At 40.9% G+C, this 18,688-nt stretch overlaps 1 protein-coding gene across 2 annotated transcripts in view; it reads left to right on the top strand.

Moving 5' to 3' along the window:
- Nucleotides 1–10,460: 10,460 nt before the first annotated feature.
- Nucleotides 10,461–18,688, top strand: part of NKAIN2 (sodium/potassium transporting ATPase interacting 2) — a 1,040,630-nt gene continuing 1,032,402 nt past the window's right edge. The window contains exon 1 of one of the 2 annotated variants that reach the window (XR_013176421.1): nt 10,461–10,642. Coding sequence is in view for 1 of the 2 variants with exons in the window: in XM_077162805.1 (XP_077018920.1) it covers nt 10,589–10,642 (54 nt within the window). In the remaining variant the exon portion in view is untranslated. The remainder of the gene's footprint in view (nt 10,643–18,688) is intronic. The other variant, XM_077162805.1, reaches the window with a different exon arrangement.

Below are 18,688 nucleotides of genomic sequence, written 5' to 3' on the forward strand. Positions count from 1 at the left end.
GGTAGAAGTGTTCTGAGCTTAGTGTGAACTTATGTTAATAGTAGTATTTTTTCAAGCTTAAAAGGAAATCATTCCAAAATGTCTCCGGAATTTTGTGTTACTTCAGTTTTCAAAGATTTTTAGAATCTATAACAGAAATTATCAGTACACATGCTATTAAATTGATAAATCATGAAGAAATAAGTAGAATTTAGCATTCAGGAAGGAAATGAGGCGTTTGCAGAGAAAGGGCTATGACACACTGCCTCGATTTCATTCCTAGAGAAAGAGGCACATGTTGTTATACAATGTTTTTGAACAGCACAGACAAAAGTGCAGGAAACCTTGAAAATACTTTGTAATCTGTTGAGAACTATACATTTGCTAATCACAACCATGAACTAATTTTCCAGCCAGTCTACTTCACTAAACTTTTATCCAAAACAGTATTTTTTTTCTTGCATCTGCAGTTTACAGCTTATGGTCCTTCCCCTCTAGCAAAGGAAAAACAGAAAACTCTTACCAGAATCAGTTTTTAATAGGCTAAAATAAAAGTTTCCAGAAGAAATATCTTCTTTAAGACCTCTTTACAAAAATTACTCTAGTTAAAAAGATTTCATGCATACGACAATATGACAATTTTGTCACCATGCAAAATGTGAAAACTGTAATTAACATAAGGCATTTCACAAAATTACGTGACAGTATAAATGCCACTTGGGCAACAAAATCTTGAAACCCTGTAGGAAAGAGGAATTAAAAAAAAAAACACTTGGTACTTGATCTTCATAGGAACCATGAAATTTCTACAATAGTTTATTTCTATAATCCCACTAGAATAAATACCCACAACTCTAAAAACCAAAAACTTGCCGTAACTTTTTAATGTCTTAAACCAATTATACAAATATTTCCTTTCATTGTCTTCTTCCCTTAAGTTATAAACACATTCTCTAGTGCATTATTTTAAAATGACACTCTTTAGTCTGGTATTGAGACCTAATTATTTATTACCATTAAATAGACACATTTAATTCCTATCTATTTGTCCAAATAGTTGCATTTTAGTGGGACCAGGTTAAAACCCAAACTAATTATGTATATAAGAGTATGCCCATGCCATAATATATTTAAGCTTAAGGCATAAGGAAATTACTGAGAACCAAGATGTATGCACCATGTTTTATTTAGAAACAAAGCTCATGATATATTTGGATCTGAGTATGGTGATACATATGTTACTATCACAACTGAAGGGAAAAAAGTATCTTTTATTCTTAGAATTCAAATATTTAAAAGTTTGCCAAAGGATCTGTAGAACATCAAATCCATCATAGGCATTTACATTGGCAACAGGTTGGGGAAAAAATGGGGAAAAGTGGATTTAGTTATACTTCAGATGAAAAATACCAGCACTTCCAGATGTTTTGGCCTTAGTATATGACATGGAGGAATGACTTCTGCCCCTAGTTTTTTGTGGCCTTCTGTATGTCCAGTCCCTTATTTCTGACCATTACCGGTACAACTTCTGGAGGGACTTACTGGGACTTAGCCCTCTCATGTCCCAAGACTGTAAGACGCTCTTAGTGTCTACCCAATAGAGTCCAAACTTTTCAGACTGACTTACAGACATGCCATTCCAACCAAATGCCTTTCTTCCACAGTCATTCTGTGTTGCGGCTAAATTACCTACTCGTTGATTCTGGATCTGGCTTGAATCAGCTCAAATACTCCCTACCCAGGTGGCAGTAACTTTCCCCTCAGCCCTCACTTCTACTGCTCTATGGCTCTCAACAATTTATTTTTGGCTATGGCACCTTGTAGACATCTGGCCCCACCTTTCAAATGTTAGCCCTAAAGGTAGCATCTGTGTTTCACTCAACTTGTAGATAGAACAGGTATAACATTTAAAAAATATCTCCTCAAACTGATCCCTTTCTCCTGGCTGCTCTCACTGCACCATACCCATAAGAAAGAGGGTGTCTTTCAAAGGAGGGTCCTGACCAGACGGGGAGAAGAGAGGAGACAGAAACTGACCACTTGTGGCCACTGGAAGGATTGTGGAACGTGTAAAGGTGGCAGACGTAGGGGGAGCAAACAAAGGGGAAACCACTTCATGGTCTCTTCCCTTTCTGCCCTGGTTGGCGATGAAATCCTTGAATGGCGGGTACAGACTGAGGAGCACGTTTGTTCCACCCTTCCCTCCATGCCCCCACCTGCCATGGGGGTAGCAGAGTAAAGGAGAGTTGATGTGGCTGGGCAGAGTGAAGACCTGGCAGAGTCCCGTGAGTCCTCTGGGCCACCAAGCTGTGCGACAGTATCCTCACCTCCCCTGGAGCTCCTTGGAGGAATCTCAGTCAAGCTCACGGTGGTGGGAGGAGACTGACAAAGATAATGCGACATCCAGAGAGCTGGTCATTGGGCTGCACAGTACAAGGACCAAGATAATTTTACTGTCATTCGAAGTCAGCATTTACGTGATTTTGCCAACAAGGCATACATGAAGACAAAATACTTCTGGAAAGGGGGATCGCTGGTCATGGTCACCCCTTAAGACCATTATCAGGAGGTATCAAAGGAGCACATATAGTCACCACAAAATGCCTGAGATACAGCCCTCTGGAAGTGTGTAAGGAAAGCAACAGTGCTCGAGCAGACATGAGGCAGTCACAACCACAGAAGACAAGCTCTAAATGCCCCCTCCCACACTCATCTCCAGATTTAATAAAGGACTATTTAAATTCATTATCCCTGTAATGAATGCACCCCTTCTCTCCCCCAAAGGGAGACAAACACTTGATTAAAATATCACATTTATGTTACTTAACATGTTAACTATCAAAAAGACAAAATTGTGTTTGGGGACCTCCAGAAGCTTTAAACACTCCACTGGGTAAGGATTTTGAATTGATCCTATTATAAGTGAGACCACCACCTCTACCTTCCTAACATTTCTCTTAGTCACTTTCTAATATTCTATTAAACTGGTATTTATTAGAGTTGTAGAAGGATAAACTTGGAATAGGTACAGCAAATAAAGAAATTGTACAGTAACTACATTATCTGGAAAGATCCTTTCAAGCTGTGTAATAAATCTTAATTACATAGAAAGGAAAACATAAAGTACATATTACTTTGGCCTCACTAAAAACTAGTCACTTGATTAGTCTCATTCTATTGAATGGTTTAAATACTCTATTTCTCTTCTCATAATTGTAGGAACATATCCCAACTCTTAAGTTGCTCTTGAATATGTGTAATTATTAGAATGGATACAGTATCTTCTTTCTACTTGCCCATTGTCCATTTTATACAAAACCTGTAGTCACTTTCTTATAATCAGAATTTGTATATCCTGATTAATTCATGGCAACACATTACTTTATATTCAATTTTAGCATTAACATCTCATTTTAATTTTTACTTACTTTAATATTCATAGAACAGTAAGTTCCCTTCAAATGTCATTCAGTAGCTAAAAGGTGGTTTTAAACATGACCTCCAAATTCTTTGACATTCCTCCCATTAGTAGGTGGGGGTCTAGTTTTTCTTCCCTTTAACTGGGCGGTGACTCCCTTGTCACTAATGGAATGTGGTGGAAAGTGAAGCTGTGGACTCCCAAGGCTGGGCCGGATAAGACGGTGCAGCTCCTACCTTGACTGCTGGAGCCTTGTGTTCGGAGCCCCCAGCTGCCATTTGACACGTCTGATGATCCTGAGATCGTGAGGAAGCCAAGCTCCCAGGAGTGGCCACCGGTAGGTGCCCTGCTCGACAGCCCTGGCCATCAAAGCCTTCCAGTTCCAACGCCAATCACGTCAATGAGTAAATCTTTAGATGATTCTTATCCCTTGCCATCAAGCCACCTATAGCTTTTAGTTTTCCTAGCTGAGTCCCCAGATGCTGTGGGATAAAGACAAACTTTCCTCGGTATGCTCACTCTAGGTCCTTGATCCACAGCATGAGCCTAACAGAATTGTCATTGTTTTATGCCACAGTGTTTGGGGTGACTTTTTATGCAGCTGCAGTCATTGGAACACTAGGCTTATCCTTACACTTATTTCTCAACTTTTCTTGTTAAAAAATAAGGACAAATTAGAGGAAAATAAAATGTGGCTTTCCTAAATTCTGACAAATGTTTTCATTTCTAAAATTGCAAGTCTTTATATTTGATAATCTACCTAAAATAATGTTACAATATAGCTAAAGTTTAACATTTATAAATAATTGAATTAATATGCCTTAGAATATCCCATATTAAATGTGATGATGAAATGTTAAAAGTATTGAACTTAATGTACAAAAATGATCACCACCTGTTGGGAATCGAATCACAGCCCCCCCAAAAGACATGTTCAAATCTGAATCTGTGTTCCTGTGAGTGTGAGCCTATTTACACATGGGTTCACGTGTGACATCTTCAAAGATGTTTGAAGATGATAATATTAGCTAAGGTGTGAACCCATCTGTGAACAGGATCTCCTGAGATCCTCTTCCAGGTGTCTGGCCCAAATGAATCAGAGTGGGCTTTAATCCATATGACTAGCAGCCTTATGAAGAGAGGAAATTCTGGCAAAATCAGAGAAAGCCACAGTAGGAAACCAGGCACACTGCAATGGGATGGAAACAGGAATGTGAGTCAAGGAACCCCCAAGATTGCAGCAAGTCATCACCAGAATTCTACCGACTCCGGAGGAAAGCATAACCTTACTGACATTTGGCTTTGGGACTTCTGGCCTTTAAAACTGTGAGCCAAGGGCAGGCCACAGAGGCTCAGTGGCAGAGTTCTCGCCTTCCATGCTGGAGACCCAGGTTCGATTCCTGGTGCTGCCCATGCTCCCCCCAAAAAGGCTTTAAAACTGTGATCCAAGAAGCTTCTGTTGTTGACGCCAAGCCGTTGTGCGGTATTTGTCATAGCAGCCTGGGGAGCTAAGGAAGGCACCACCATACACTGACATCTCAGTATCTCCTTGGCACTTGAATTATTATTAACAAGTAAGAGTTACATAAATTGTAAATTACCCAAATGATATTGAATGCAAAACATGAACTGGTCAGGGACTGGTGATCACTGAGCTCTTGGCTACAATCATCTTGGCTCATCGTTATCTCTTCAAGGTTTTCTCTGAAGGTCAGTAGTTTGGTTAAGTAGATAAGTGGATTTTTGTTGCTATAGTTCTATTCTACAGAAACTGCCATTGGATAATATTATTAAGACATGGAATTGAACTTTCAGGAGGGAAATATACAGGAAGGGGAGAGTCAATATTTCCAGGCCACAGTCCATTTTAGCACCTACAATAGATATTTAGTATCTCATTATTATTTAAAATAAATGCAAATTAAAATGGAAACATTTTTAACAAATGATAACAATACTGATTACTGTAAAAGCACAGGGAAACCGGCAAGCACATTCCCTACAGTTATAAATGGATAGGACCTCTTCAGAGGGAAACTGGTTATGATTATCAAAAGTCTCCTAATTTTTCTCACTCCCTGATTCATAAGTTCTCTTCTAGAAATTTCTCATAAGCAAATACTTGTATCACACACAGAACAGAGCTATTTGTTGTAAAATTTATAATGAAACATTGGAAGTCTATTATATTGTTTTCTATCACTGCTGTAACACTTTGTCACAAATTTAGTAGCTTGAAATAATACAACATTGGTCTCACCGGGCTACAGTCAAGATAGCGGCATGATTGTGTTTCTTCTGAAGACTCTAGGGGGGAGTTGGTCTCCTCGCCTTGACCAGCTTCTAGATGCTGCCTGCATTCATTGGCTCATGGCCCGCTTCCAAACCACATCTGCAAAGCCAGCAGTGGTGGTTTGTGTCCTTCTCATATTACATCTCTTTGACTCTTCTTCCAACATCATGTTTCTCTCTGTTTTAGCCAGAAAGATTCTCTGACTTGTGATTAAATTGGGCTCACCTGGATAATCCAGAAGCATGCTCCCATTCTCAAGGTCAGTACTTTTAATCACATCTGCAAAGTCCCTTTTGCCATGCAAGGTAACACATTCACAGGGCCTGGGCATTAGGGTGTGGACATCTTTGGGGAGCCACTATTGTGTGTACAACATAAACCATATGCCTATCTAAGAAAGGGATAAGAATTAAATAAATGGGAAATTTTCATACGTTAGATTATATAGTTATTTAAGATATGTTATACATAGAATTCAAAATCTTAAAGTGTTGACTATATGCTAGGCACTGTTCTAAAAGCTTTGCTTGTATTCATTTGTTAAATTAAACCTCCCAACAATCTTATCGTATACATGCATTATTACTTTCCCTGTTTTATAGATGAGGAAATCAAGGCACAGAGAGTTATGTAATTTGCCCCAAATGACATAGGTAAGTGGCAGGGGCTTGAGTTATCAACCCAGGCGGTTCTGCTGCAGAGTCCAAACACTGAACAGTTATTGACTTGGACATATGTGCTTGATCTACTGATAAGTGAAAAGTAGCAGGTTAAATCATGTATAACATAACACCATTTTGTAAAAAAAACTGTTCTGTACAGAAATGACAGTGCAATTATCTCCGTGTAAAGATTGAGCATTTTTTTATTTAATCATTTTAAAGATTCATATTATTTTCCTAATACCTATTGCCTCAAAAATACAAAGTCTATATAAAATATACGAGGAATTAAATTAGTTGGTTTTGTGACTGTAAAGTTGCCTGTTTTTGTAACTTTTGTAATGAATAGAGATCATGTATAACAGAGTTGAATTGCTCAGTGGTGTTATAAAGCCAGGCTTGAGCTTTTACTCTAGTTGAAGTGTCTGATTGTTGATCAGACTGCAACTCACTTAGTGGCTGGGTTTCTACTGCATTTAATAAATTGTTCTGAGAGATAAATGAGATAATAGGTCCGAAACTACCTGGAAAAATATTTTAAAGCAGGGTGCCAACATAAGCCAGATAGAGGTGTGGAATATGTTAACACATTGTTCCCATAGAAACAAGGTAATTAACAATAGTGTGTCACTAGACCACTTGACAAAAGCCTTTAACACCTTATAGAGCTGAATAGCATATGATCTTATTGCTAAATGTAAATGCAGTTGACATTACAATTTGAGATGCTTCTCTCACTCATATTCTATGGGAGAGTCAGTAGATTCTCTCTGTTCCTGGCACTGTAAGGCAATAGCAAATGGAACAGGAAGTGTATGGCTACTTTAAGGAATGGAACTGCATCCTAACTAGGACACCTGTTCATAAACCAGGCATTGCCTGTACTGTATTTCTAAAGGTGTGATATGTATTTAGAAATAGCAAAATATGAGTGATCATTCTTCCAAATGGAAAAAAAAAATCCTTAGAAGAGCTAATTAGTGAAACCCGAGAAACAGTTTCAGTAAGTAGCTGAGGCATCACTTAACCCTTTCCCCTAGTGTATATATTTTTTGTACATAATTTCTTCTTTTTTTTTTCTTGGGTGCATGATCTGGGAATGGAACCCGGGTCTCCTGCATGAAAGGTGAGCATTTCTATCACTGAACCACCCATGCACCCATCCCTTGCATATTTTTAAAGTTATCATTCTTGTATGGAATTCCAAAAGAACAACCAAAAAGTATAGTAAAATATCACTAAGGGAGAATATACAGTACAGTGGTTTGGAGAGGGGATTTTGGTGTCACACAAATGTGCCTTCAGACTTTAATTCTGCCACTGAGAACATGCCTGCTTGGTTTCTGTGAACTTGTTTCTATATTAAAAAAAATAAAGGGCATTGGACAAGTTGGCAGTTTTCCTGGAATGAATCAGATACAGATGTAGTGGTAAGGCAGTGGCTGCACAGACTAAATGGCAAAAGTTCAAAATGTTTCTGGTTTACTCTCCTGAGTTGAATACTGGGTAAATGATGCCAGACTACGGATTGCCTTAATTTGGGATTCTCAAGCAGCAGAACTTGCTTCTCTTATTCTGGAAGTGATCCCAGTAAGCACAGGTAGAAAAGTGGGTAAATGATGCAGGAAAGGGATACCATCTAATCTGAGGTGCATAAATGAGGGGTTACCGGTATGGGGAAGTAGGGCTCAATCCTTGTGGGGGCCTGGACAGTGTAGGCTAGAGCATGACTCAGTATTTCCTGCCTCTAGGTTGATGAATATATACCGTCTATCAACTCCCATCCATTATTGAATGCTCGGGAGACTGTTAACGTCACTGTCCAGCCAAGCACTTTCTGTGGCTAGAGAAACCCAACAGTCCCAAATGTTTGCATAATTAAGGTACTGAAGGGCGAGTATCCAGGGATAATGAACTGAGCCAGCTACAGACAGTATCACACTTCCCTTTTACCTATACAGCCTAAAGACCACTCTGATGGTTACAGCAAACCATAGCAGGATTATGGATGGATGCACACAAATGTATTATTGCTATTATGAATGATACAATGATTGCAACAATATGGTAGCAGCCTGTTCAGTACTCAGCAATAACTAAGTTTTCTTTTTGTTGGCCAATGCAAAACATTTGCATCTCCAGCACCTAACGTGTGTAAAGACCAAATGATAACAACTAAAAGATATCCTGACTTGTTTTTCATGTTCTTCACTGTGTCTGGCTTCATTTTCACGAAGGGCCGTGGAACACCCACTACCTGCCAGGCCCGGTAACAGGTAAGAGCACATATCTTGAAAAGCACTTTTCAGAAGGAAAGTCAGTTTACAAATTTGACAGTTGAAAACAGCCATTCTCAGAGTAATGAAATATCTGCTTTCAGTGGCTTTAACAAATTAATCCACTTTACTGGTTTCTAGGATTGACAAATCATTTCTGAAAATCCCTATGCCTCACTCAGTTTCTTTAGTCATGCGAACACGTCATATTTATTTGAAGGAGGCAATCATTTTTATCTTATTTAAGGTTCCAGCGTGATGCTATCCTATACAAAAGCCATTTTCCCAGTAGGACCAAATCCCATTTGCTACGGAAAGCTCTTTGCTCCAAGTGGTTTCTTCAGTCTTTAATCTCTTACGTGGGGTGTGGGCAGATGCTTGCTACTTAGTCCCTAAATCGTCTTTCTTTAGCCACGGCCATTGCCCTGGGAGTTGATACACACCCTCTTCAATAAAGTGACTCAGTTCCCCCAGGGATCGAGACGGCGCATTTTCACTTTCTGGAAAAGTGAGTCAGGAGCGCTTTCACTAGCTGCCTAGGGCATGAAAGAGACTTGAACCCTGGCTCCTGAATACTCAGGCCCCCGGGACCGCCACCCAGGCCGGCTTGCGGCGCCCTTCGGCTTTCCTCCCGCAGGTGGCAGCAGCGGGCTCCGGAGCGCGCTCTCCGCAGGTGACTGCGGCCGCCGCGCCTCTGGCGGGCCCGGGCACCCAGCGCCCAGAGTCCGCTCCGCCCGGACGGCCCCGGAGGCTGCAGAACGCGGGCGCGAAAATCATTCTCTGAGCCTTTCATTTCTGTTTGTGAAAACAAACAACAGTTTGAAGCAGCAAGAGCAACTCACTGCGACCCTCCTCCCTCCGGGTCCCTATTCTTCCAACTCCAACAGCAGGCCTTCGCCCGCAGGGTCTGCCCGCGCGCGGACTCTCCGTTCCCCGCACACGCCCGGGGCCGGGCTCAGGCTGGTCCCCGCTGGTGCCGGGCGCGGGGCTGCCGACGCGCCGGGCTCTTCCGGCCTCTCCGCGACTGGGGCGTCCGGCCGGGTGGAGGCCTCCGCGGCACCCCTCTTTGCTCACCCGCCCCCTCCTCTAGTTCTCTGCGGCGTCCCTTCTCCCCAACACACGCACACACACGCGCGCGCACACACACGCGCCACTCGCCCGCGCGGGCTGCACGAGGCTCGCGGCGGGCGCAGGACCCGCAGAGCCGAGCCCGCCACGGACATGCAGCCCGGGCTGCCCGGCCCGGGGCGCGCCCTCCCGCCCGGCCCCGGCCGCCCGCAGCCCCCTCGGCCGCGGCCCGGCTCGCCGGGGTTGACGCCTGGGCGGGGGCGGCGGGAGCGGGGTGAAGGCTCCGTCTGAGGAGGAGGCGGATCGGCAGCGCGGGGCGAGGGGAGGGGCGGCGCCGCGGCCGAGGACGCCGCACGAAGCCGGCCTCGCTCCCCCCGCCCCCCCCGCCCCCCCCGCCGCCGCCGCCCGGGACCGCGGAGCCCGGGCGCCCCCGCCCGCCGGGCGCACAGGAGCGGCGGGCAGCGCGAGGAGGCGGCCGCGGCCCGCGCGCGCTTCTGCCGCCCCCGGAGCCCAACGCGCCGAGCGAGCGCGCGTCGGGCGGCGGCCGCGCGGGGGGCGCCACTTCGGGGCCAGATGCCCGAGGGCGCGGCGGCGCTGCGAGGCTGCCGCGGTCGCTCCTGCGGGCCCCGGGCGCGGCTCGGCGGGCGGCGCTGGCCGCGGCGCGGCGTGTGCACCGAGCGAGTGAAGGTATGTGCGGCGGGCGCGGCTGGAGCTGCCGCCGCCGCCGCGCCAGCGGGTCCTAATGCCTGTCCCCTCCCAGGACGCCGGCAGCCCGTAGCCCCCGAACCCGCGGCAGGTCTGCCCGTCCTTCCCCGCGATCTGATTGGATAAAGTGGGGGCTCGACGGTGGCCGACGTGGGACAGTCTGGCTGTGGCAGGGGTCTCGGAAACCATGGGTTATTGCAGTGGCAGGTGCACGCTTATCTTTATCTGTGGCATGCAACTGGTAAGTGACACTTGGGTCCTCGTATTCTCTAATGGAGCTCGGCGACCGTGGGCAGGGGAGCGCAGTAAAGGGTCTGCTATGGATTGGAATGAAGGGAAGAAGAGAAAAGGTGACAGATATAGTGCCTGTATTTTAATGATTTCAGAAAGGCGCACCGTGGGGTACAGGAGAGGTGAGCCTTTCCGTCCCCACCTATTGCTGTCCCTCTGGGAACAGTTTGGCAAGTGCGGGTTAAACTTGTCTTTAATTTCTTTAAGCATATAGCAAGATGTAGCTCTTGTTCCTTTAGGGTTTGCATTCTCATTAACGTAACAACGTGATTGTCACATACAATGTACTATACAGGTGTTAAAACAGAGAGAGATGATAAATATATATATATATATATATATATATATATATATATATATTTTCACTTTTCTTTCCATACTCATTTTTGCAGTATCTTTGAATCTTCATTGACCCGTGTTATTTTCCCAGGAATATATTGTTTTATAAGTATAATGCTCCAACTATGTAGGACAGGCGGTGTTCTTATAGCAGCCTGATCTAGAATCCACATCGAGTTTTAAAAGTATGTAGATTGAATAGAGAGACTTGGGTGAACTCAGCAGCACCATCACTATAGACTGAACCGGTAACCTTTAAATTGCAATTAGGGCAGACAATTCCAAAGAAAATTATTCTGTCTGATATTGTGTATGTAATAGCCCCTGAAATAGATACTGTTGTTCTGATCCCATAGGTGGGAGAATTGTATGTACTTTTTGAGGAATGTTTTACGGTTGCAAAGAGGCAAGGAGCCAATAATGGAAAACGTCATGCCTCTGAATTTCAGTTCCCTAAGGGCGGTGGAAGATGGGGCTGAGGAGAGTGTTTAGAGGTGAAAAATATACTACCCTAAGGGGTTTATTTGAGGTAGGAGGCACTTGCTAACTCTGCTTATCAAATAGCTTTCCTTGGGTAGTATAAATTATTCTGAATAACCACCCACATTTTGAACAATTGTTTCATAAAAGCTAAAAGGAATACAAGACAGATGAAGATTTCTGAAAGCCCAATCAGTAAAGTGTGCAAAAGAGCAAGGATTTGCTATGGGAACTGACAGCAGAATTCCTTAAGTGTTCTTCATTGTTTATCAGTTGTCAGGAAGGTCACGAGCATTTGTTTTTTGTTTTGTTTTGTTTTTTTTTTTTGGTTTAATATTTAGCTGAAGCAGTGCTTTTTGTTGTATCGTGTTTCCGGATGCTTTTCTTCCCCAGGAAAGTTATCTGATGATGTCTATTTTGGTCCGTGAATTACTTATGAACTTGGTGGCAAGAAAAAAGAAGTTGAGAGTATAAATATCATTTTTAGAATGTAATGTTTTCTCAATGATGAGTAACCTGCTTATTTTTGTGCACCTCAGATTCATGTACGTTTTGCAGTAGAGGAATTTTACTTTTAATGATAGAGTTAACCAGAGCAATGAGAAGAGTTTATTTTGTTAAACGACTCATTAGGCCAAGTATGCAATATTGCATAAACATTTCAAAACAGTCTTGTTTTCATATATGATTCAGAAAAGAATGTGTTTGCTAATTCACTGTGTGAAAGCATAGAACTGTCCATGAGTGGGTGGGTAAGAGCATTCAGGCAGAATTTTAAAAATGTGGTTTAACTTTTCCTGACTTAACCTAGTAGGGTCTTATTATGGCAGATGTCTATGCCTATGACATTTTGTGTGATGAATACAAAAAACTCCTCAATAACAAGCAATTTTAGAAAAAATGTTACTATGTGAATGGAAAGATTAAATATAGAAAGCAGCATGAAAGGCAAAGATTTCTTTGTGTGTGTGTGTGTTTATGCATGTATGCATGCAATGGTGTTTTGAAGAGGTGCCACATCACTCATGAAGCAGGAATTCTGAATCGCAGCTCAGTTCTCCAACAAAATAGGTATAGCTTTGACGTAGGAGTACTCAACCTAAGCAAGTATGCATTTTAATCTTAGGAGTATTTTATACTCCTTAAGAATCCTGTGATTTTTCCCATTCAGACGGTATGTGCTCCCAGGCTAATATAATTAGCAGCCATGTTAATGCAGATGCAGAACAAAAAACAAAGGATGAAGAAAATTCAATTGGTTTGATCCGGTGAGGTGATCACACCTTAAAGAACCTTGGGGATTCCTGGTAGTGTTTGCTTTTTAGAAATATACTGTGCAATGTTAAAAGTAATTCTTTTGCAAAAAAACAGCACACTAAAAAACAAAGAGGTGGGTGTATATATCTTCTTGTGCTCTTGGTGGATATGTAAAAACTTTTTGTATCTCTGAGCTACTGTGAGTAAGGACTGTTATACAGATAAGCCAGTTTTTCACAATAAGTCTGTCTGTCTTGTTCATGATTGACACAAAAGTTCACCCAGTTTGTTCACTTCTGAAGTCTTTAATGTGTTCTTGTAACATTTGGGCTCCCCCCCCCCGCCAGCTGTACAGAAAAATCATAGACATTTTTAAATAATTAGAATAAAAAATTATCTGGTGACTTGTTTTTTAGATTTCTGGAAACATTAAAGTCAAACTCTGTAAGTACCATATTTGTGTTTTAATTAAACTTATAATAATATTTACAGCTATATTAACTTGCAGCTAATCTTAGGAGATGGCGAGATAGCTTTTGCATTGTGTTTTGGGGAAGTCACTGGTCAGGTTATTATCAGAGCAGACACGGTGCTTTGATCTTTTAACAACCGAAGGATGGAGACGAATGTTCCAGAGAAATTGACTTGCCAGCAATCTGCATCTCTGCTTTTAATTACGTTAAATGTGCATTTAATTTACAAGTGTTGATGAAATACATATTCTATAAAAATCAGCAAATCAGTGTATAAAACAAGAAATTAGAAATCCATACTGTAGAGATCCAATAGAAAACTTCAGTTTTATGAAAAAAATGTGTATGTGCCTATCTATCATATATTAAAATTGTGAGCTATATGGTTAGGCTAACTTAGGATTTTAGGGTGTTTCCTAAGAAGAGGGGTATGATGTGTGATCTCTGAAAACAGATTTGGTTCATGTGCAGAATCCCAGGTTTAAGCTCATAATCTCAAGAAGGTAACTGTCTTTTTAAAAATCATTGTTGTCCTTTCTGCTCAGAAACTACATATTTCAGAGAGTAGCCAGAATTAGTGGTACAGGGCAAAAACAATTTAACTTCTTATTTACAACTTTCAGCAGCTTGTGAGGACTCTTGGCTGTTTCCCCCCCATTGTTTAGTTGTACCAAAGAGTACTTTATATAAATGTTCAAAAAAATTATTTAGATATTCTCAGTGAAAAATCATTCTGTTGTAATATGGAAGAATATAACTTATTTTAGGTTGAGAAGACAGTTTTGTTTTCAAATCAGACAATTCAAAATCGCCCACATCTTTGTCAATCAGTCTTCTCCGTGGTAGTCATTTCTGAAGCGTATATGCCATCAACTATTGAGAGTATAGATTTACAGTCAACAAATTAACACTGGAAATTGCCTTTCTTGCCATGTGCTCTATGAAATATTGCTAACGTGGAGCAGGTGCAGCTAACAATTAGGTTAGTACACATGTGTGTGCAGCTGTGTGGGGAAACACATTTGAAACTTAATTAAGAATCATCAATTGCTTTCTACTGCACAGTTACTAAGCTTTTTCTGTGGTACATTTTATTAGGAAAGAAGACCAGGATGGACTAAAAAAAAAAAAAAGAACGATTTTTCTGTAATTACGAAGTATTTCAGTGATGTCAGTCGAGATTTTGTTCAGTGTGCTTAATGATGTGCTACTTGATTGTTTTTTAGAAAATAAAGTATTGACATGAAATGACTTGAAAAGTGCAGGTAGAATCTTATGATTTTGTTTAGAGCTTTGTCATAAAACCTTCTGCTCAGAAATTTATATTTAGGTTGCAATGCCATTGATAGTAAAATCTTGAGGTTATTAACCTATATGGTTCATGAAAAAGATAGAAAATTTCTACACGATACATAAAAAAGTTGTGATGTACAGATATGCCAAAAGGTTGCTAAATTGTAAAATAACTCTTGTCTCTTTCAGTGTCTTCTACTTTTGCAACCCAGCATTGTCAGCGTGCAGGCTTTTGTTTTCTAGTTTACTCTTCCACTGTACTTCAGCACTACTTACTCTATTTTCCAAAGAAGATGTAGCATCTTCTTCCAATGTCTAGCTCTCTTCATTGATTCACAAACCAAGTGGCAGCTTCTTTCATTTCAAAGATTTCAAAGAGCAAATCCAAATAGAACTGTTCCCCTGCTTTCTCAAATAAAAACTTGGCTGACATATCCCCACTGCTGAATGCCAGAGTCATCTCTGGCTTGGGGCCCATATGTGGGCAGTGACTCAGAAATGGGAATGGGCATTGCCACCTCCTTTTCCCTCTGATGCCATTCGTTTTGGGATCAGATTTCTCCACTTGTCCTGTCAAGAATTTCAGAGTGAAAGCCAGGGCTCCTTAAAACAGGAGGATGAAGTCTGTTTCTTTTGTGTGTATGTGTGTTTGCTTAAAAAGAATAAAATATGAGTCAGAAGCACATTTAAACACTTGGATGCTTACTTTGGAAATAAAAATATTAAACTTATGGCATCAATTAAATACTACAAATGCCCAGTATTTCAAAAGATATAGTTATGTTATTTGGTAGAATTTCAAGCAGCTCAGTGTAATTTTCCAAAATCAGTTTTGAAATTATTGCTAATAATGTAATTTATCTTATTTTCATGCCTTAAAACACCTATATATCAGCAATCAAATGTGCACACAGAACTAGAAGAAACATTTTTAATTTTTCACCTATGTAAGGTACCCTACCAATTTTTGACATTTTCCGTCATATAAAGTTGATTGGTTTCTTCTAATATAATAAAATGCATACACCATTAATATTTTCATATCTGATATTGCTTTCTTCCCCCATACAATGATGGACGTTCTATACCTAGATACATTCTATAGTTTGGGAATGAAAGCCTGTGACGCATTTGTTCCTATCAACCCCCCAAAATTGAAGGATGTTTTAAAGAAGAAACAAGATAAAATTACATTGTTTTCTTTCTCCAGATTAGGGTGGAAATTAAATTTATAACCTATTTTTCTCTTCTTTTAGTATTTCAAGTATGTTCAGCTATGGAAGTTCTCACTATTTAAAGGAATTACTTGCTTCAACTTCTTGAAAGCAGTACTTTCCTTTTCCTTTGCTTAACTTCTAAAACAGGCCCTGAGTTCAAGTGTAGGAATCATCTAACATTTAATCTTGTGAAAGCTAACTTGCTTTATTTTCAGCCTGGAAGAGGAGTAGGGTGACTTCTAATGCTAATAATTTTTACCTTTTGAATGAGTTTGATTTCCGTCCTACCTTTGATCCCTGTAAAAACGTCTTTTTGTAAAGTTACAAGAAAACTGAGTTTTGTGCATACTCTGAAAGCAAATTATGTTCTTTTTCTCTTTTTGCGCATCTTATGTTATGCTTTTAAAATTCTAGTTTTGAAAAATGCTTCAATAATAATGAAAATTGTTGTTTTTTGAAGCTGTGTGCTAAATACCAAAAATGTACTATTTCAGTGATTCTTCTCCAATAATTTTGGAGAAGGCGCATAATAGATATTGATATTGTCTTGCTATGGACGAGCAAACAGACTCTCTGAAAGCTTTAGCAACTTTCATAGTTCACGCTCTAGGTAAGTGGTGGGGCTTTTATTCAAACCCAAAGCGTCAGACTCGAAGCTTGTGCCACCTTACTACACTGTGTCCTTTCTACTTAACGTAAAACTGTGCCAGTATCTTATGTTTGTTTTACTAACAAACATAGCATCTGCCGCTAAATGAGTAGAAGTCAGCATAAGGCCACCGAGGCTTGGAGAGATGGGGTTGATGTCAGGCTCCTGTCCCAAACTTGCCTGGCCATATGGACCTGAGGGGCTTCCCATACCTACGAACTCCTGGTATGTCGACTGGAGAATGAAAGAGGAAGTTGTCCTGTGCAGACCCTATGTCCATGGCTGTTCCCACTAGACTCATGGTGTGCCAAGACACCACCAAACACACTTGTGGTTCTAGAGAAATAATCCTTGGTAAAAAGGCTGTGCTTCTGCCCTTATTTAAGAGTGGGAGGAGAAATTACACCCTTTGTGTGTTCCTGGCCAACCAATACCCATTCAGTAGGGACTTGGACACTTTGAAATGTGTGCTTAAAATAGATTCTATGGGTGGAAGAAATGCATTCATTTCCCCCTCAAATTCCTGTTCTTTTTGCAAGCAATCACCGATGAATGGCTAATGCAGAGTAATGATATTTGCCTGTTTTCTACTTTTGTTTCATTTTAACTACACTCGAAATACTAAAACCATCCAGGCCACTGCTGGAGGAAAATATTAGCTGAATTTGTGGTTGATTAAAATAAATATGTTATTTAAAATGTGCTTATTTTTCTAGAAGAGTTCTCATGCTTTAATGTGCACCAAAATCACCTATAGGGCTTGATAAATACGAATGACTCTGTGCCATCTCCAGAGTCTGATTCAATAGGTCTGCAAGGGAGCCAGGGAATTTGCATTTCTAACAATTTCCCAGGTGGTGCTGAGGCTGCTGGTCAGGGACCAGGTTTAGAGAACTGATTGCCTGGAACATAGGTCATTGTTTAGTGGGGTTGTGTTAGTGCACACACCTGCTTGTGAAATTCTTCAACCCAATGGCTCGCTCTTCACTTCGACCTATTGCTGCCATAAAGAAAACTTTTCTTAGGGACCAAGCATACCTACCTCTGACTTGTAGCCTTAGTTATATTTAGAAGTTTGAAGAAAGGAAATGGAAGGTCTTTTATATTCACAGCATTGGTGTCTTTCCAATAGAACAGAAGTGTCAAAGGATGTGGAAGTCAACACGTTGTGCACTGGTTGGGGTGGAGCAGAACTGGTTCCTTCACCTGCCTCCTTTACTTGTCTGGCTCCTCAGCTAAATTTGTGCAAAGAATTCCTGATTCATTTACCCGACAAGATGCTTAGGAGATGTGCTCATTGTTTATATAAAAGTAGCATATATTTAGCGTCACAAATATGAGTCTTTATTGTTGTTGCTTCCGCTACCCAGGAAATCTTTCTCCATATTAGGAGTGAATCTTTCTGACCTGCTTATCTCGTGAGCTGTAGTTATGGGGTGCTCACATATCATCTGGTCAGTGGCCCTACTGCAGTAACTAGTTTCTTCACCCGTAATCTATTTAGGCTCCGACACTAGGAGTAAATGGTTTGAAATAGATTAAATTATAAGCTATGTGTCTGAAAAAATCTGGCTGTTAAGTATTTCTGTTAAGAATACAACTTAGATTTTCAGCTAGTCCTAAACATGGGTTGCAAAGTTCAATGAGTTGAGTGGAGACTGTGTGCTTTGTACCCTCCTTCTTCCACCCAGTGGTTTCAATTTATATATAAATAAGGGACAAAAAGAACCTCCCACTTAACTCATTTGACTCAGCAGATATTTATAAAATGCTTTCAGCGAACCAAGGAAGCTCTTTTTATGATATCCCTTATTAATAGTCCGCAGAATTGCTATTTTCAGGAACACTTTTCAGTGAATTTTTATTCTAGACTAATGATGTAATCTAATAGTTAGTTATACTAAATCATTATCTAAACAATATTTAAGGGTTAAAAATCCAGTATGGAAACGCTTAACCTAAAAATATGTAAAATGAACATATGGTGTTATCATATTAATAAGATAAATGGAGGGAACTGATTTTCAAATGCTTGGCTATTATTATTATTTTTACATGTTTATAAAATCACAACCCTTAACATTGAATTCATGGCAGTTGCCAGTGTTGCAAAGAGGGTGACATATTGCAATAGCATCTGAAGGATGTTTGGGACTTCAGGAGAATACCTGGGAGAGGGCATCTGTAGAGCCCTTTCATTTAAAAGTAGAGGATGAGGGCAATAGCTGTATCCTGTGCCGAACCTCAAATTCTCCCAGTATCCTGCCCTAAACATTTGTCTATGCAGG

This window comes from Tamandua tetradactyla, chromosome 5 (genome assembly GCF_023851605.1).
Source record: "Tamandua tetradactyla isolate mTamTet1 chromosome 5, mTamTet1.pri, whole genome shotgun sequence".
Taxonomy (NCBI): Eukaryota; Metazoa; Chordata; class Mammalia; order Pilosa; family Myrmecophagidae; genus Tamandua; species Tamandua tetradactyla.